A 22,105-nucleotide genomic window follows, 5' to 3' on the forward strand; every position below is an offset into this window, starting at 1 on the left:
CTCTGGTGGCCGCCTTCTGCACTACATTATAGATGTCTATGAACCTAGGACCGAAGTCCACACATATGCTGAGGTGCACTCGGTATGAGTGACTAGTTGGCCGGGATCCGACGGAATAAGCACCATCTTAAATCACGAAGTGATTTACGCATATCATATATATTATTATAATGTACCGAAGTACATATGATATTTCCATGCAGATATTCTGCATCATCATACGATGAAAGAGTAATGGAACGGAGAAAAATTCTGTCTGGCGCCTGAGTTTTATTTTTATTTTCGCAATGTTTATTTGCTGCTATGCCCCTACACCTCTTTATTAGTAAAACATCTGCTGGTGATGCCTCCTCACCTTCCTCCACAAAAGTTAAAGCAATCTATATCGGAGGATTTCACAGCCTCAAGTTTTTCTTTGAAGTTTCCATTTACTCGATATTTCAATAAAAATGTACCATAAAGTGCAATGTTCGCACAAACACACTAGCACACAACTAGAATATCCTATACCGGTATGTAATGCTTTGAACTGCAGGTAAAGAATACAAACTATTATTTTACTGATTTATGTTCACTGTGAGGCTAGTAATACAGTGCGTTTGTAGCTCGGCTGGACCAGAATAAGACTAGAACCTTAGGTCAGGTCACCAGTCCACAGCCCATAGAAAATCTTATGAGAGCTTTGTATTGTACCCACTTCTAAAAATATCTAGTTATTAGTTTTATATTAGAATGACATATAATAGGCTACACGTCAAGCAGTATATTCTATGGAAAGGTCCGGCCGAACTATGAACGCACTGTACTACACAATTGAAGCAAGTGCATACATTTTATGGGTTGACAATAGTACCTCTAAGGCACTGTCAGATGTCAATCACCTAATGAGAAACTCTCTTTAAATGGTATATCAAACCAGGAGCTCCGAAGCAAAACATATGGAATTCGAAAGTGGTTTAAAACTTTTATTTTCCAGTCTTTCCTATTTACCAGCATCGGAGGTATCAGATGCTCTTTCAGGAGTTTGAGTAGTTACAGGGAGAGTTGCCATTATTGTGAAAGTTCTTTGTTGCAGTTTATTTAAAAAACAAAAGGATATTCTAGTAATTCAATGTTTACTTCTTTACACATAAGAAATGAAGGCTTTTAAAAAGACTGTAATATGTGGTTCAGGTTTATATTATTACATTGAAGACATTGATTTCAGATCGATGTGCACCATGTAAACTAGAGCTGAGGCAGCTGGCTTACCGGAAGCAGGAGTTGCATACTGTTGCAGTGCGGAGTAGAGAGTGGGCAGAACATGCTGCCTGGAGACCCCAACTGCCACCACCCAATTGGAGGTTGCGAGGCCATCTTGTAGCTCATCTGCATGAGCATAGAGGTGCTATCAGCAGGTATTCCGCCTCTTCCATGAGTTACTAGAGTTGATGAAAATGTTTTCGGACTGACTGCAATTTTATTGAATCTTCTATCTTTCATCATTGTGTGTATTAAAATAGTGTGTGCTGAGTTATTTCCTGTTCAAATGAAGGAAATAGTACAGGGTTTTATTTAATGATGTTCTCTATAAAAGATGTGTAATGCTTTCTGTGTTTCGTGAGTGCTGAGACGTTAGAATATTTAAATGAACATTGAGGGGGTGTCAGATTTTGCAGATTGAGCAGAAATGCAACATAGACATGACTATTGAAAGAGTGTGAACACATAATGAGCAAGATAAAAATTTTTGAAATCTGAAAGCATTGTGACATTTCATAAGGTTGCTGAGCATTTCACATGTTCTTTGCCGAGCAAAATTGACACAAATATGTTAAAGAGGTTGCGTGTGAAGACGAAATATATGCTGCAAAAATATCCCGAAACTAAGTGCTTCACCACGACACTGTAAGTATATTTTCATTTTATATTGTTTCTGAATTTGTTACCAAAATATATTCAGTATGCACGCATTTAGTTTCAACAAGCAAAACTTCCAGAATTACTTTCATTAGTGGTGTGTTCGCTGGAACCGTTGCATTGTCTTTTATGAAGACTGCTTTGAACAGTATAACAAGAATTAGCAGGTGGGAATCACTAACATGGAGAAAAAAATTCAGTCTGGAAACATTTTTATCATCTGTCATTTCTCATTTAGTTAGTGGATACTCTCTTGTACACTAAAGCTACTTGTATACAATCAAATTTTCGTCGAATTCAATGCTTCACAAGATTTTTTAAGACTTGCCAATACTTTACTTTCGAATCACTTACAATACTTCAAAAGTCTTTTATTATTATGAAAGTAAATAACATATTCTAATTGATCAAAGACTTGACAGTTCTTTGAAGGTATTGACCAATGTGATCGAAAATATTATGGTGCCAAGAACCACAAAAACATGGTGTTCTGCCCAAGAAAAGTTGTTTGCGAGTTAATTCAATAATATGAATTGAATCACTGCCTGTATGCCATGGGTTCTATGGAATACCACAATAAAATGAAGAGTCCACTGCAAGAATGATGGATGTCATTTGGAATACATTTTGCAGGAGAAGCAATTGAAAGTTTGAAATGCTTAGCACTCAAAGCTTAACTGTGATTTTCCGATCATTACTGGACAATGACTATCAGTGTTAATGCCATATATATATATATATATATATGAACCTTCCATCAGTTTTTATAAGGACAAATACCATCTGGAATCCATCGTCATTACGGGACTAATGATAGGAGCCCGTGGGACCATAGCCCGCTTCCTAGTCGACTTCTGTAAATCTTTTTGCCTGCATAAAAGCATTTTAAGAGATCTAACAATTGCAGCACTCAAAGGCTCAATAGCTATTTTCAGGCATCATACATATGGACCATGACTAATTCGCATCTCCTTGACGTTACTTCGTTTAACATCATGTGTTTCAATATAATTCAAATTGTTTATTTTTCACTCTAACAACAATTTATCACTAAGCCTCAAGGCTTTTACTCTATTGTATCATGGTACTCTTTGTCGATGGCAACCTGTAGTGGTTACAGGAAGAAATTAAATTATACATTCTATATGTCTTAAGCTATGCATTGACAGTCTTGGTTCATTTTCGACAAGAAAGTGACATCGATCATTCTTGCAGTGGACTCTTCAAATGAAAAGAATAATGCGTATAATCTCAATTGGGATACGCATATTAAATATACATGTAAGAAGGCATTCTCTATTCTCCATTCACTAAAAAGATTGTATCATTATCCATCTAAATTAAAACAGACGCTGGTACAGACACTCATTCTACCTCACTTCGATTATTGCGACGTTTTGTTCAGTGATCTCAGGATTGATTCCGCTCAGAAACTACAGCGTGTTCATAATGCGTGCGTCCGCTTCATTTGTAATGTTCGATACTATGATCATATCTCACCTTCTTTCAAGAAGTTATCGTGGCTTAGGTTACATGAGAGGAGAAATCTGCACTCACTTTCTCTCTTATATCGAATTATGCACTCTTCATCCCCCTATTATTTATTCGCTCGATTTCATACTCTCTCTCGCTATCATAATATTAATACTCGATCACAACGCGATAACACGCTAGAAATTCCACTTCACGCATCATCTCTGTATTCCTCATCCTTCACTGTTGCTACCTCTCGTCACTGGAACTCTCTGCCGCCTGAAGTCAAGGGCTGCCGAACATTGAATTCTTTCAAATCCAAGTTAGAAAATTATCTTATGACGAGTTGCCAAACTAACTTACTATTATGACAAGTGTTGTATTGCATGTTTCCACGTATTCACATTTTTTTTTATGTTCTAATGATATTCAACTTATTTTATATTTTTGTTTTCATATTTTCCGATAATGTTATATCTCTAATGTGATAAGTTGAGCTATATATAATCTTAATTTTCCTTATTGTGTGTACTTAGAAATATTGTATTCACTGTATACTTTGTACTGCACTATTTTATTACTACTATTAGTATTATTATTATTATTATTATTATTATTATTATTATTATTATCATCATTATTACTATTCTTCTTCTTCTTCTTCTTCTTCTTATTATTATTATTATTATTATTATTATTATTATTATTATTATTATTATTATTATTATGAATAATTGTCTTTTTTTTTTGTATGCCTCATTTATTTTGACCTGCTGTTCACATATTATTATGCTTTTTTCTTTCTTTCTGTATGTTATATATATTATGTCTGATTTCTTCTTATTTGTTGTTTATTTTTTATTATTATTATTATTATCTTATTCAGTTTTGTGTGTAAAATTGTAGTGTAATTTGTAAATTTGTAGTGTTTTTGTAACGCAGTCTTTACTCCTGGTTTAGTGTTAGAGAAGGCCATATGGCCTTAACTCTGCCAGGTTAAATAAATCATTATTATTATTATTATTATAAGGAAATTGCATGGCAGATTTTGCACACATCAATCCCTGAATACCTTACATCACGATTTCATAATCTATTCACACATAGAGTGACCAGATTCACATTGATAAAAAGAGGACACAAAGCTTAAAAAGCGAGGACATTGTTAAAAAAAAAAGAGGACAAAAATATAGCTATACTTAGATTTAGGCTTAGGCCTATATTATACTTTAAATTACATCAGTATCTATTTTATTACTGTACAAAATATTTACAGTACACATTTAGGCTTATATCATATTAAAAGTGTGTTAATGTCTATTTTATTACAAAATAATTATAAAAAAACTTAATAATAATGATTTTACACTTAGCTAAATATGAAATTCATAGGAACTGTAATAAAATTATTAAAAAGAATAGAAAATATCTGTTTAGATTTACATTCGCATCTCGATTTACTAGCTACCTTTGAGCAATAACCATAACAAGAAGGAGCAAAGGGAGTTATGATTGTTATTATTGTTATTATTATTATTATTATTATTATTATTATTATTATTATTAATGTTGTTGTTCTTATTGTTATTATTACTACTATTACAACTACTACTACTATTATTATTATTATTATTATTATTATTATTATTATTATTATTATTATTATTATTACTACTACTATTATCATCATCATCATCATCATCATTATCATTATCATTATCATTATCATTTCTCGAGTATGTATTTTTAATGAAATTTCTAATTTATTACCTAGACAAGTACTAGTAAATATTTTGTTTTAAAACAATAATCAATCGTAATATTCTTCGTTTTAGTTAGAGTAAGTAATACAGATATTGTTTTGTATAATCTAGTTATCCTTCATAGAATTTATGTATTTATATTGTAATTTATGTATTTATATTGTAATATTTGATAGGTAGGTCTGCATAGGTTACAATGAACTTGAAACACATGTTTTAAAATCTTGCCAAACCTTTAGCAATATGAAGCAGTGTTTGACAAAGATTTTTCAGTATTGATCAATCTTTGGTAAGTTTCTTGTGAAATATTGAATTGGAAGAAAAAATTTGATGGTGTGCAAGCAGCTTTAAATAGATCATACTTTTGGTATTGGTAATGAACAACAATGTTTAAAAAGCTATTAGAAAAGTGGTGATTAAATTTATCCCTTCAACTTTGAATTTACTACTCTTATTGTCTTTGGACAGTTAACTAAACAATCACTGTTTTGAATCTAGGCAGAAATTGCAGGTCAATTGAGGAATAAAGTTCATTTTACAAGATTGTCTCCTTAGCTCATTCGTGATGTCAGGTTGCAATGAGAAGACCACTGAATGTTGTGTGTTTTACAAATCTGATTAATGCAAGAAACATACTTGATCTTATTTTTATTGTTCTGCTGAAGTTCCAGAACTGCAATTCTGCTCGTGACTACTGTTGGGAATCACATTGTTAATAACTATGATCTTTATTATATCTGAATCAGTTTCGTTCTGTAGAATCCACTCCAATGTTTTCTTGGAAGGCGTACATCAAGTTTGTGTTTTTTACTATAACCCAGTGATCATCAGCACAGTACACTCTCACACTAGTGTCTATTACAAGCAAGCACATTAAGGCAGTTTTTTCGCTTTCCCTTCAGCATGGTGGTGCCTGTTCCGATGCTCTTCTTACCCAATACCTATTGTAGCGAGTGCTATCAACACTGTAACCCATACATGGGCATCATGCCTCACTTGAGAATTAGTGCCTCACTGACCTTCACAGAGCTTATTGCTCTGAGTGACATCATCTTCACAGTCCCCGTTCCTCCCTCATGTAGCTCCTAGGCATGTGCAGGTGCTATATCAGTTTCATATGCAATATCAGTGGTGGCATAATGGCATTATCAAAGCAGTGTGTACGTGTTAGAAAACGATTATTTCATGAGAAATGGGAGGAAGAGTTTTTTTTGCTGTTTAGAAGGAGAGAACATACGATGTATGCTATGCTCGAAAATCCTATTAGGCATTAATAAATTTAATATACAACGACATTACTCCTTATGTTATAAAGAACATGCTGAATTAGAAGGTAAGACAGATTAAATGTTATTTTTTCGTACTATTCCGAAGAAAATTTATGATCTTAACATTTGCATAGTATACTAAATACGACATTATACCTTAAACACGCTTCATTAAAAGGTACGAGGAATTAAATGTTGTTTGTACGTATTATTTCCAAAAGAAATTTATAAAAAAAAATATAAAATGTGCGTAGAAAACGAAATATGATTTTCTGAAATTATTTTATGTCGAGAACGTGCAAATCTATTAAGTAATCTTGATAAACCCCAGAATATTCAAGAAAATAAACGTAGACAACGTGATGGAATATTATTGGCTAGTTACGCAATTTCTCGCCTGTGATTTAAATCAATTCAGCGACGGAGAAACAGTAAAGAGGTTTATGATTAAAGCTGCCGAATTAATTTGCCAAATTGAATAAAAAAATTCGAGAGTCTCACGTTAACCAAGTGCTTTCCTAATAATTCGCCACTGACCACCTTGGCGATTACAATAAGGTGACGCAGGTCACAGTAGTTTATATTTCCCATCCTACTCTGCAGTCTCCTCTCCTAGTAAACAAACTATTTTAAATCGAGTGCCTCACGTAACCGAAAATTGTGCCCATGTATGCTGTAACCCATTCAGAGACTTGTCCCACATTCCACATATTCTTAGTATGATTCTTAATCTGTGAAGAAACATCGAGACAGAACTCAAAACTATATAATAGTAATTCTTGCAACTTAAATAAATTCTCCACTATTGTCACAGCAGTATTTCTCTGTAATGGTTATGCATTGTCATTTACAAAAACATACAGAAGTGGGAGCATGTTACTATTAGAAATGAATTGATGACATACAGTATATAACATAATGCACTACCTGTTATCGATATTGTCAGGGGAAAGGGAGAGGTGAGAACAATTACGACTCAGTAAATATATAAATATTACTTTGTAGTCATTTACAATGTTTTTTTACGTATTAACCCACAACCGAGCTATCTTCAACCAGAAATTCGCTCCCACTTGCACCTAGTTGATTCTATGAGTAATTAGTACTTCCTCTTTCACAATAGCCCTGCCAAGACTCTGGAATTCATTACCTGCTAGCATCAGGGACTGTCGAAATAGAATTGAATTCAAACGCAAACTTACTAGGCACTTGGCCAGTAATTGAGACTCGTTCAGACATGGTTTCTTGTAAATAGTTCTCTTAATCTATCACAAAATATTTCAATATCCGGTAATTTCATTACTATAGATTTTTGTTATTGTAGGTTTAATTTATAATTCAGTAAATACAAAAATATTCTTTGTTCTTAACTTCTATGATAAAATGTCTAGCTTTCATTAATCAGGTAATCTTGTCGTACTTTAATTTTTATTGTAATTGTAATTGTAATTTTATTGTTCATATTATAGTTGTAATCCCCTGGTAGAGGGGCAGAGAAGGCCTGACGGCCTTATCTCTACCAGGTTAAATAAATAAATACTAAATATTAAAGATCACTGTTTTAGACCATAGTGTATAAGATGCTTTTCACTTTTTCCAGCATAGAATATCAGATAAGCTGGTCCTACATTTAAGTAAAATATGCTATTATGATTAGATGAATATTTAAGTATGAAAAATTATAATTCAGTACTAATATATCTATTTGTTATAAGATATATAACATTTGCTTTCTATAGATATTTGATTCAGTAATGTGATACTGTAGGATATCCCATCTTTAGGATGCTCCAGATTTCATTTAAGACAGTAAGAATTCTTTTTTTTATGCAGGCTGGTGGCAGTGCCTGACACACCGCTGTTTGCTAGCAGCTCCAGTGATGGCTGCATCAGAGTGTGGGACTGTGCCAAAATGGAAGGTCGTAATATTGCCAATCGTGCTAGACAGATGTATAACCGTCAGGCTGGGCCCCTCGTGGGGCTGACTGTTTGTGAGAACAACCAGTCCCTAGCATCTGCTTCACATAGTGGTTCCGTGTTTGTACTCAGGTATAGCAGTCATTTCTCTTTAATTTGATTGTGTACTTATGACTTTTGATTAATTACCAGCCTATATTATAATAGGGGACTCTTCTTTCTGGATCTACCATTAGGCCTACTCCTAGTCCAACAGGCTTTTCATCTCTAGTCATTGCACGAACCATTTTCCCTCAATTTATTTAAAACTGTTGTAAATGTTATGAAATTGTTGAATGTTCATTTTCACTCACATTATCATTATTAACGTCCATTCTTGTTTTTCCTGTTTCTTTTTTAAGGGAATTATTTCAGTTGTTTCGAACATTTGAATAGATCTTGCAGTGTTTGATCGTTTGTTTATTTTGATTTCAGAATCTTTTTGTAGATGTTTATTCTGTCATGTGATGACGTAGAGCTAGGATTTGTATGTAGTAAAAGCTAATATTTTTAGTCAGTATAGTTTATAAACATGCAAACCATCCCCTCCCCCCCACTCCTTATACTTGCCATTTTTGTCATTCAGTACTTCCATTAGTTAGCGCTAAGGGTCTTTAATCCTCTTAACCACCACCAAAGCAGCGGGGGGTTTAAAAGCTGCAGTGTCTAGTCCTTGTGACTTTTCTTGCATTTCGAGTCTTGTCAACCAGGCTTAAAATCTTCTTAACCAGCATCACATACTTGGCGTCATTCTTAACTCTTACTACATATGAATCCTAGCTCTAATGATAAGATATTATGCTAATCTGACAGCTTTATTTACTTGGGATTATACCTCAATCTATAGTGACCCATTGCTCGTAATATATAGCTAGCAGTTCTTAAGTAGACTCATTGTGTTTTCTTTGCTTCTCCCTTTTATCTCTAATTTACAACCAGTAGGTTCTTTGTTTATTGCCAAATTTTTGTTTTTATGTGCCTTTTGATATTACAAGGTGCGGTAAAGGAATCAGACGGTTTTAGAAGGCAGTTTACTGGGCAACATGAAGGGTTATGGATATTGATCGACCATCGTTTGTTAGCATTTTTTACGCCATTTTGTGTAATCATGGAAGTATGGAGCTCGGAGCATCGTGGTTTCGTTATCAAGACATTTTTCAAGAATGTTGATTCAGTTGTAAAAACCCAGCATACCTTTCGTCTCCAATTTAATGTTGGCCGCCACAGAGCCATTCCTGCTCGCAATACCTTTCGATTATCAGCATCAGCTTGCAAGAAGAAACCACCAGGACACGTTCGAAGTATACGAACACCAGATAACATTGAGCGAGTAAGAGTGGCTGTTATGAGGAGTCCACATCGATCAGCTAGATGGCAGGCTATAGCACTGCGACTTTCAGAACGTTTTGTCTGCCGAATATTGCATTCAGATCTTAAGTTTCATCCATATAAACTTATGATTGTTCAGCCATTGAATGAGGGAGACTATGTCCAACCAGGACGTTCGCCGAGAGAATGGTGAAAATTTTGGCTGACGAAGTTATGTTCATGAGTGACGAGGCACATTTCCATTTAAATGGTTATGTTAATAAGCAGAACTTTAGATACTGGCCCCCGAAAATCCTAACGAAATACACGAGCGTCCGCTTCACTGTGCAAATGTTGCAATTTGGTGTGCTGTGTCTAGATACTGCGTCATAGGCCCGTACTTTTTTTAGGAGAACGGGAACACAGACAGTGAATAGTGAACGCTACGTCAAAATGGTGAGGATATTTCTTCAACCAGAACAGCTTAGGTGTCTATGTGAGATTGATAGACAAATTGTATGGTTTCAGCAAGATGGTGCCACGTCTCATACAGCAGAAAATTCAATGACAGTTCTGCACCGCATGTTTCCAGGGCATATCATTTCTCGGCGTGGTGACATTCCCTGGCCTCCCCGCTCAACTGGCCTTACCGTCTGCGGCTATTTTCTGTGGGATTACCTGAACTTCAAAGTGTATGTAAACAGGCCCCAAACAACTGATGACCTGAAGATTGCCATTGCCCATGGAAATCGTCTACATTGATGGCAAAATGTTGGAAAGAGCGACATGCAACTTCAGGGAGAGACTTGAAGAGTGCTTAGAGGGAGACGACACCATTTGAAGGACATAATTTTCAAGCCAATCTAAACGTATGTCAACAAAATAGCATACTTAGCCAGTTTTTTTGCGGTAATAGATTTGTTCTAATAGACATAACTACTGAGTTATTTCCATCTGAAAATCGTCCGAGTCCTCTGCCGCACCTTGTACAATATTCTGAGTTAATTATAAATTGATTTAATAACTATTATAAGTGATTACTTGAATCTGTAATAACAATGTACAGTGTCTCATTGTAACGTGGTTTGCCTGCATGGTGACTTTCATGTGCCACAGCAATGGTACACCTGTCAACCATGCTATTTGCAGAAAGATTTACTGATATGAAGTTTCAAGCTCGTGAAACAGTCCGTAAATTAGTACATACATTTTGGAAGACTGGAAGTATGAGGGGGATCCAGGAAATAACGACAGTTCGCGCATACCCGCTGCGCAGCTGACTCCCCTTCCTTGTGTGAAGGTCAACTGGCTTCCTTAACATGTGTTCTCATAATGTTGTGAGTACTGGTTGCAACAAGTCGCCATTGTGCATTTTGTGTTATTTCAAAATGAACGACGTGATTGATAATCCCGCCGACTGTGAGGTGAGGAGTGTGATTCGATTTTTGAATGCCCGACATTTGAAACCTGCAGAAATTTACCGGCAATTGAAAGAAGTGTATGGTGATACTGTAATGAATGAAAGAAATGTGAGAAAATGGTGCGAAATGTTCAACAATGGGCGAACAAATGTCCACGATGAAACTCGACCCGGACGCCCATCACTCATCACAGAAGACCTGAAGACTAAAGTGAACGACAGAATCTTGCAAGACAGGCGCACATCACTCGACGAATTGCATATTGCCTTTCCTGACATTTCTCGTTATTTGCTTGGTGAAATTGTGTCGCAACATCTTGGCTACCACAAAATCTGTGCCCGCCCGCACACTGCTGCTTCAACTCGAGAATTGCTGGATCAATTCGGTTGGGAAATCTTTGATCATCCGCCCTATAGTCCAGACCTTGCTCCTAGCGATTTTCACCTTTTCACTAAGCTGAAAGACTTTCTGGGTGGTACGCGTTTTGGAAGTGATGAAGAGTTGAAGAAGACAGTGAACACCTGGCTTAATGAACTGGCGGCAGAGGAGTATAACACGGGAATTCTAAAGCTAGTGAACAGATACGACAAATGTTTAAATGTAGGTGGTGATTATGTAGAGAAGTAAAGGAAGCTTCAGTTATGTAACAGACTTTGTTTTCTCAAATAAATATATATTTTTTTTAATTATTACAACAAAACGGTCGTTATTTCCTGGATCCCCCTTGTATTACAGGTAAGGGCAGAAAGAAAAAAGTGTTTTGACATAAGAATCATGGAATCTTACTGGCTACCACTAGCAAATTCCCCTAAAAGTTCAATTAGGTAATGTTGGTAATATGTAATATCATTTATCATCATAATCATAAAGTCATGGTTCTGGGCCCAGTGGCCTGTTCTGATCTCATTGTCCATCCAGTATTTTTCTAATAGGGCGATCTAGGGTAACCTCTCTCTATACATTCTTTCAACATGTAGTCTCCATTATTTCTGTAATATTGGATATTGTCAAGAACTGGTTCAACTTAAGAGTTCCAATAATACTTCTGTGTTTGTTTTGTGACCCTGTCGTGTGTATTTTGCTGCCTCATGAATTTTATTTCTGCTGCAATGCTATGGAATTAATTTTTTCTTCATAGACGTCTCACATCCATACAATAGTGTGGGTATTGCCGAAGTGTTATATATTTTTAATCTTGTTTGTTTCTACTTATCCAAGTTAACAGTAAACATACTGAAATTGCCTGCCGTCCTTTTCTATACATTTTTGACAGCTGCTTAACATGTTCTCTGTCACTCAAGTTCCCATCGAGAAATAGAGTCAATCTCTTGATGGATATTATGCTTGAGACCTTCTAAGGTCTGTGAGTTTATCCTCTACACTTATAGGTTTTTTTGTCCGCCATACACATTATTCAGAACTCATTCAAAAAATGTACACCTTTTTCCAGAGTTGCTCAATTGTAGCTAATGACACAAATTTTATATAGGCCTAGTTTGATTTTCAACAACTTTGTAACTCTATGTGCGGAAGAACTAGAAATTCCCTTTTGTTGGACAGGTCATGCAATTAATTTTTCAAGGAAATTTTCCAAGTGGTGGTAATGGCTTACTACCACTTGGAAAATTTCCTTGAAAAATTAATTGCATGACCTGTCCAACAAAAGGGAATTTCTAGTTCTTCCGCACATAGAGTTACAAAGTTGTTGAAAATCAAACTAGGCCTATATAAAATTTGTGTCATTAGGTAGTAAGCTATTACCAACGCAGAACTGCACGCATTGTATTCTTCACCTGACATAATTAGGAACATTAAATCCAGACGTTTGAGATGGGCAGGACATGTAGCACGTATGGGCGAATCCAGAAATGCATATAGAGTGTTAGTTGGGAGGCTGGAGGGAAAAAGACCTTTAGGGAGGCCGAGACGTAGATGGGAAGATAATATTAAAATGGATTTGAGGGAGGTGAGATATGATGATAGAGACTGGATTAATCTTGCTCAGGATAGGGACCAATGGCGGGCTTATGTGAGGGCGACAATGAACCTCCGGGTTCCTTAAAAGCCAGTAAGTAAGTAAGTAAGCCATTACCATCTAATGTTTCCTTTGTCGAAACCCTTTTTTCTTTCTCCCTTACCTGTAATACTTTCAGTCTCCCAAAATTACATACTAATTTATGGATTGTTTCACGAGCTTGAACCTTTACATCAGGAAATCTTTCTGCAAATAGTCTTCGAACTTGACAAGCAGACTCTGTGTAAGAATTGTATGTGAACACACGATGTTCTAAAGAAACACTGCACTCTGAATACGCACATGCCTTGTTACAACGATTGAATGACTCAGACTGACTGAGAACATGTCACACATGTGTGATGTGTGACCTTCACATGATAAAAAACAACCAGCATTGAGAAACCCCATGTGCAGCCCAGATTAGACTGAGATATTCTGTATAATCGACGTAATACCTCATTGTAATTTCGTTATTTCCTGTATGATATCCAAGGCAAGAAGTTGTTGATTTTAATTAAGTACATGCAACTGATATTTGTATGTGTCAATGTGAAATTCAGACAGTTTACTCCCGGAGAAGTATAAATCCACGTGTAGGAAGAAATTAACTGTGGATTATAAAATAAAATAAGTCTGTTAAAAAACGAAGTAATGAACTCAAAGAATGATATGCGTACAAGGCACTATTTTCAGACCAGAATGAAATGTATTAATAAGAGTGCTCTACAATTTAGATTAAACATTCAGTCTTGTATACATTTGTTTCTTTATAACTTCAACCAATTGTGCAACTATACTATTTAAGGGCTATTCCATATGAAATTGATCAGTAAAAAACCTCGCATTTTTTTAATACTCTAATTTTTTCCCTATTTATATAAGGTGCTGAGGAGAGTGCATTTTCAAAAATATACTATCGAAAGTCAAACGGTTTTCGTACTATTGAGTGACAAATTTAGCGTATTTTATAAAAACAAGCCTCTTTCAGCTCTCAGGACTCTGGAACCGTTTACTGCAGAACGTTGAACGGGAGCTCATTTTGAAGCTGATATTTGGTAGGTTATGATATGATAAGTGGGGTGACTTTGAACGCTGAGGTGACTTTGAACAGTAATTTAGCTCCTTTCTAAATTAAATGCTGTACCCAATTGCGAAAAAACTGTTTAAGTTGTCAATAAATTAGTTCAGTTTTTTCGAAATAGGGTACAGCATTTAATTTAGAAGGGTGCTAAATTACTGTTCAAAGTCACCTCGGCGTTCAAAGTCACCCCACTTTACGGTAATACTTATTTTTATTGTATACAGAGAGAGACAGATAATCTGATTTTACTTACTTTTAGACTTTTTGCCCATTTGTAAAAATGTAAAAAATATTGAGAAAAAACCTTGCATTATTAAGAGGGATTCGGCATTGTTTGCTTAGTGGCTCGGCAATAAGTTTTGAGGATATTAAATAAATTATTTTCACATGCCTAGACTTGAACGGCGCAGTACAGCACGCACTGGCCGAGAGCTGAAGATAACCGAGCGTTGGGCGTCATTTTACTCCTGTGTTTATGAAAACTTGTGATAAAACTAGCCCAGCTATGCGCTACTAGACGAAACATCATGTGTTTGTCTCCTGGCCTTGCTTGTCTTGGCTAGCTCCCGCCTCACAGTCAGCTGGTTAGTTCACGCACATACTATTCATTTTCTTTATTTGATATTTTCAATACTTTAATATCAACGGTGCACCAGTAAAAAATATGTGTTTATTTGTACTTTCAATGCGGAATCTAACCATATATTTTAAAAATATTTTTTTCGTGGGCAAAGGCGTCTTAATGAAGAAAAATCTAAATTTCTCCATTTTCATAAAAAGTAAGAAAAACTGTTTACATGTCAATATAAACTTTAATTCCTCAGCATCAAAATAAACCATGATTTTGATCATTGGGTGAAAGGGTTTCGGAGCCACAACAGTTTAAAGTTGCTAATTTTATGAAAATACGATAAATTTAAATATTTTTAATTTAAACACTGAAGTTCTGATTCCTCAAACTTTGCACAAAGCATTGTATCATAGTTGTCAACGGACAGAAAAAGTTTCATTGCATTTAAAAATTGCAAGGTCAATTTTCTCTATATTTCGGTTGATTTGAGATGGAATATCCCTTAAGTAGTATAGCAGCTGAAATTTAATAATTCACATTATGAACATTAACAGTTAATCTTTCAATTTTGCAAAACCTTTCTCATTGTGTGTCAAAAGGGCATAAAACAAGTATCAAAAGTCCCCAGAATAGGGAATTTCTCATTTTATTTATACTGGACCTTATTTTCAGAAATAAGTAAAAATCAATTCTGACTTTGCTACACAGTGGGTTATCAAAGTTATGTGACATACTATTATTTATGAAACTGGATAGTTTAACAGATAAGCTTAATTCTACGCAACAACTATTGTTACTGGTGCTGAAAAAGATACAAGAGTAGTTGCAAAAGCACAATTTGTTTGGAAACTTACAATTTATTCTTTTAATTGGTTCATTGAACCAAAGAAATAATACACCGTTATACGGGAGAAGTGAATATTTGATTGTATTTCATTATAATTATCTCCAGTGTGGAGAGGTAGGGGCTAATTTCTCATGAATGCCTTCTTGAATTTGTATAAAACTAATTGTTTAATAATTAATTAATGTGGGAAATGTATAATTAGTATGCAGTTTAATTGAATTGGTTAAAAACACATAAATCGTGGGTTGTTGAAAGTGTGTGGTGATTGTATTGCAGGATTGAGGCAAACAGTAACAAGATGTCGGTGCTGCAGTCTCGCCAACTTGATCTACAAGAGGATGGCTGCGCTGTTGATATTAACTATTTTGACTCAGGTGCGAAACACACCTGATTTGTAATTATTATTAACAGGTGATGAATGAGTTTGGCTATTAAGGACATGCTTAAAGATTGCGTACTTAATTATTTCTCTGTAACACCATAAAAAGTCATATCATGAAGATGTCACATTCTTTTTTCATTATACATTTTTTTTTTATCCTTTGCGTCCAGACCTGTGGACTACTGGTTAGCGAGTCTGGCTGTGAAACCAGGTGGCCCTGGTTCGATTCCTGGTCGAGGCAAGTTACCTGTTGAGGTTTTTTCCGGGGTTTTCCCTCAACCCTATACAAGCAAATGCTGGGTAACTTTCGGTGCTGGACCCCAGACTCACTTCACCGGCATTATCACCTTCATTTCATTCAGACGCTAAATAACCTAAGATGTTGATAAAGCGTCGTAAAATAACCTACTAAAAAAAAATTTATCCTTTGCAACAGTTCGGTTTTTTACAAGTTTACCAATATTATTTCTTTTTAAAATTTATTTCTTGAACTGTCATTTACAAGACATATGGGATCTAAATCAATTAATGTGCACCCAAATAAGATAAACTTTCATTTTCTACTTTGTACAAAAAAAAAAGACATTTTTAATTCTGAGTAAGATATCGGACTTGGATTATAAATTGATTTAAATAAATATAATTAATTTTGCAAAAATTTCCATTATATAACTTTTGTATCTTGTAGTACGTATTGCTATTCACTAAAATTGATATTTAAAATTAATATAAATATGATAAGGTATTAAATGTTAATAATTAGATTCTAATTGAATCAGTCAGAGCTAAAAGAAACTAAGTCAAAATATGCAGTTTTGAGTTATGCAACAATTTGAACAACAGATGTCATGCACATCTAACGCTGGAAGAAGGAACTAAGACTTTTAAATATACTTTTGTCTTCTATAACATAAAAACATCATATTTGTGATATTAGTAGAATGTTTTTTGCTTTTCCCGAAAAGTTGTCAAAAGTGACTTAGTTCCTTTTAGCTCCGACTGATTCAATTGTATTATTTACTTGTCATACAGTGAATAGCACTGTGAAAGGAAATTGTTCAAGGGGGAAATATTTTATAGACATTCGTCTGTAAGTATTCTTAAGAACAGATTATCAAAAGGCTTACAGATAATGGAGAAAAAATGGGAGTATAAGGGTACAGTACATCAGTTATTCATAGATTTCAAAAAGGCGTATGACTCGGTTAAGAGGAAAGTATTATATGATATTCTTATTGAATTTGGTATTCCCAAGAAACTAGTTCGATTAATTAAAATGTCTCTCAGTGAAACATACAGCAGAGTCCGTATAGGTCAGTTTCTATCTGATGCCTTTGCAATTCACTGCGGGCTAAAGCAGGGAGATGCACTATCACCTTTACTTTTTAACTTCGCTCTAGAATATGCCATTAGGAAAGTTCAGGATAACAGGCAGGGTTTGGAATTGAACGGGTTACATCAGCTTCTTGTCTATGTGGATGACGTGAATATGTTAGGAGAAAATCCACAAACGATTAGGGAAAACACGGAAATTTTACTTGAAGCAAGTAAAGCGATCAGTTTGGAAGTAAATCCCGAAAAGACAAAGTATATGATTATGTCTCGTGACCAGAATATTGTACGAAATGGAAATATAAAAATTGGAGATTTATCCTTCGAAGTGGTGGAAAAATTCAAATACCTTGGAGCAACAGTAACAAATATAAATGACACTCGGGAGGAAATTAAATGCAGAATGAATATGGGAAATGCGTGTTATTATTCGGTTGAGAAGCTTTTATCATCTAGTCTGCTGTCAAAAAATCTGAAAGTTAGAATTTATAAAACAGTTATATTACCGGTTGTTCTGTATGGTTATGAAACTTGGACTCTCACTCTGAGAGAGGAACATAGGTTAAGGGTGTTTGAGAATAAGGTGCTTAGGAAAATATTTGGGGCTAAGCGGGATGAAGTTACAGGAGAATGGAGAAAGTTACACAACACAGAACTGCACGCATTGTATTCTTCACCTGACATAATTAGGAACATTAAATCCAGACGTTTGAGATGGGCAGGGCATGTAGCACGTATGGGCGAATCCAGAAATGCATATAGAGTGTTAGTTGGGAGACCGGAGGGAAAAAGACCTTTGGGGAGGCCGAGACGTAGATGGGAGGATAATATTAAAATGGATTTGAGGGAGGTGGGATATGATGATAGAGACTGGATTAATCTTGCACAGGATAGGGACCGATGGCCGGGCTTATATGAGGGCGGCAATGAACCTTCGGGTTCCTTAAAAGCCATTTGTAAGTAAGTAAGTAAGATTATCAAAAGCAAATAATTCTTCATTACAAATAATGGTGAAGCATTCTTGCCTGACTTAAATAATTTGTTATGAGGAAAGAAATTCTGACTGTACAGTTTTACATTAGACAAAAAACTACCGATCTCCTTAGCATGAATTTGTCCAAGGCCAGTATTGGACAGTGCTTGGTTCACACGAGGAAAAATCTGTCGTATTTCTAACCATTAAAGTAGAGAATTTTTATGGTGTACCTTGTATCTATCTTTGTTGATTTGTAAACAGAAAAAAAAAAAAAACAGAGTGAAATCTTGAACTTGTAACCTCTTGTGTACTATGCAGCCACGTTATCCCTAGATCATGGATTTGAGGCAACAGTATTGGAACTCTGCCTCTGCATAATAAATTTATTCACGTGTAAACAGCTCTTACGAAGTCGAAGTCTTAAGCTGACTTGGTGTATGGTAGCTAGTCTTTTTTTTTTTTTAATAATTCATTAGGGCTTCAACAAAGAAGTAAAATATTTACAGGATGATAGTCCTTTCGTTTTCTCTTTGCTCTTTTTCCGCAATGACAAAGGTAACATTAGTTTTAAAAAGTAAATTGTGTAGATATCTTAAAGCTCTAAGATATTTTGCCTGAATGAGTTTATAATGATTCATATGTTACAGAAAAATATAAATAGAGGAAACTTACATTTCCATAAAAATCTCGAAATCGATTTTATGCAATATCACAGTACTTCCCTGTTACATTTCATGTGATGAAAAAATACAAATTTCAATGCATGCATAAAGGCTCTCAATGAACTTGAAGGCAATTGCCAAATTTTAAACGACGATTTTAAATAATTATTACAGAGTACTTTTTCTCTTTTCAAATGACTTTAGGTTTGTGTTTTCAAATCACTTACCATCTGACACTTCAATATAAAGTGATACTTTCTTTTTATACTCTTGTAATGAAGGTAAAATTTCAAAATGCGCAAAAAGGTGTTCGATGAACTAGGAGACAATTGCCACACTTTTAAGGGATGATCTTAAATAACTGTTAGAGTATTTTTACTGTCGTCAGGTTTGTTGTTTTAAACTGTGTGCCTTCTGGCATTCAATATACAGCTGTCAGATCTTCTCCATCTGTTGTTATATCGTATAATTATTCTTTCAAAGTTTTACGAAAGTTAACATACGTCACTAAATACGACCATTACTGACATCAACATAGCATTAATGTTTAGCTTACGACGAGAGTGCAAAAACTCTCTATTGTATTCTCGAGAACAGTTAAATAATAATTCCAGTTCTCTAAAACAGTCAGCCTTCTTTGTTTTGTCTCTGTATTGTTTTGCAGACACATCCCACAAACAAGGGCTTTCCATCAGTGCATTAATTTTATTCCAACATATTTTCTTTCATTCACTCCATTACTTCGAACAAGTTATAGCTAACACCAAGGACCAATGATAGTATAAAAATAATCAAGATACACGCCACAAAATCGGAAGTTAGTTGTTGCTATGGAAACTGTACGAATTTTGCCGAACTGTACCAACGCTGCATGAGTAAATGAATTGACTTGACATGTTTTCCATTGTTGCTAGAAAACACGCCAACATGTTAAAAGTGTTAACTTCAACATACTCAGTCAACATGTTAAGTCAATTGAGACTTGAAATGTCCATATACATGTTAAATTCAACATGTTACATTTAACATGTTGTTGTTAAATGTTTAATAGTGGAGATGAGCCTTAAGTTATTAAGATGTTTATAGGTGAGTCTTTTTGATAGTTGTGTTGGCTTTTTTGCATATTATGTAAGTGAATCCAGAATTTATATTTTTCATAAATATTCTATATGACATTTGTGTTCTGTTTCTAATCCGAATGTTACTACTGCTTTTTTCGGTTTATTTAGGTTTCCTTCCATAATTCTTGTATGCTAGATATTTTTTCCTTACAGCATTGGTTCCTAAGGAGATACATAGCACTATTCATAGGAGAAAATTTCATTGATGAAGTAGGCTAGGAATTTTTGGTAAAGATACGCTCGTGCTTCTTGTATTGTGCCCTATGTACTCCTTCGTAATTCTAAGATAGACATCACATTGTGCGTTACAATGGACATACTTTGTGTGTGCATGTGTCCTCAGCCTAAAGTGGATTTTTATCGTGAAAGGTTTGTTTCCATATCATACAGTGTTATTGGGGCATATCTGAATGTTGTTAACTGTCAACAAAGAGATATGTCTTTTGAGTATCGCTTTCCACTTCCCACACTGTATTTTTCACTAACTGTCCATCACTTCATAGTGGTGGTGACTGTGCCTGACTGCAAAACCAGCGAGCCCGAGATCGAATCTTGGTTGGGACAAGTTGAAGTTTTCTTTCGGGATTTTCTCTCAACTCATTATGAGCAAATGTTGAAACTGGATCCTGGGCTACTTCACCATCATTATCACCTTATCTTCATCCATCCTGCCTACCTCCATATTCGTGTCATCCTGTCATATGGGACAAACAGAATCCGACATAATGGTTGCCCAGTATCGAAACAGTTTTCTTCTTCACAATCGCCAAAATAGTAGACAGTTGTACAAATGGCTGCATGCCAGTATGCGCAGCATTAATTCTCCCTCTCCCCCACCCAACACACACAGATTTTACAAAGCTATACTGTACTTTCGTCCTGCACCGTGGCGTCGTGGTCTAAGGCATCCTGCCTGGGACTCGCGTTAGGGAGAGCGCACTAGTTCGAATCCTCATGGGGAAAGAAATTTTCTCATGAAATTTCGGCCAGTGTATGGGACCGGTGCCCACCCAGCATCGTGATGCACTTGGGGAGCTACGATAGGTAGCGAAATCCGGTTATGCAAACCAGCTATAACGGCTGGGGGGCTCATCGTGCTAACCACACGATACTTCCATTCTGGTTGGATGATCGTCCACCTCTGCTTCGGCATGTGGCCATGAGGCCAGCAGCTGGCTGGTCAGTCTTGACCCTTCGTGGGCTGTAGTGCCACGGATTATATATACTGTACTTTCATATTCACTTTGCAAACTTTTATGTCTATTCAGATATGTTGGTTTAACTTTCAGTGTAGCTATTATCACTTCCAGAATCAAAATTCACAAAGGATTGACTACATGTCTGTTCTCACCGAATATATATCAACTACTTCACTGTACATAACTGCACACGCAATGTGAATTTCTTTTTTTTTCCGCATCACACAATAAAGTGTTCCTCAAAAGGTATCATCACTTCATGTAAATTAGGGGCCTTCCCGACTCAACCTTAAAATTGATGTTGAAGTGTTGATTTGTAGTTAACATGAGGATTTACATATTGTATCTTCCCACATCTCCTCTTCAGATCCTTTTTTTTTTTTTTTTTTTTGTGTGATCATATGATGATTAAAAGTATTACTGTAACATTGATGAAGTAAAATAAAAAACATGCTATTCTTTTCAATACGCTGTATGAGCATTAATATGTTGTTGTTGTTATCTAATGCCAGGCTTTGGCAACGAAGCCATTAGCGTTCTTGCTCTCCAATATTTCTCTGTGGTGGATCCATCAGGTAGAACTTCACAGGTTATGAGATGATCTTCAGTCATTTCTTCTTCTTTGTTGCATAGAGGGCAATTTGGATTTGTGGAAAAATTCCTATTTTATTCAAGTGTTTGGCCAAATAATCGTGTTCTGTAAGCAGTCTGAATTTTGCGTAGGATTTCTGGAATAATTTCTGTTTTTTTTTTTTTTATTAAAATGCTCCATTTTTTATCTTTGGCTTTGGTACATAGTGCTTGGTTTTGCTTGATTTTATATTTATTT

General features: G+C 35.3%; 1 protein-coding gene across 6 annotated transcripts in view; it reads left to right on the top strand.

Moving 5' to 3' along the window:
• Vps15 (vacuolar protein sorting 15) overlaps positions 1 to 22,105 on the top strand; it is a 158,757-nt gene that overhangs the window by 72,118 nt on the left and 64,534 nt on the right. For all 6 annotated transcript variants that reach the window (XM_069833973.1, XM_069833972.1, XM_069833974.1 and 3 more), the window contains 3 exons: positions 1,208 to 1,397; positions 8,237 to 8,452; positions 15,881 to 15,978. In XM_069833973.1, coding sequence (XP_069690074.1) covers positions 1,208 to 1,397; positions 8,237 to 8,452; positions 15,881 to 15,978 — 504 coding nt within the window. The remainder of the gene's footprint in view (positions 1 to 1,207; positions 1,398 to 8,236; positions 8,453 to 15,880; positions 15,979 to 22,105) is intronic.

Source organism: Periplaneta americana, chromosome 8, assembly GCF_040183065.1.
Source record: "Periplaneta americana isolate PAMFEO1 chromosome 8, P.americana_PAMFEO1_priV1, whole genome shotgun sequence".
NCBI classification, from domain to species: Eukaryota; Metazoa; Arthropoda; class Insecta; order Blattodea; family Blattidae; genus Periplaneta; species Periplaneta americana.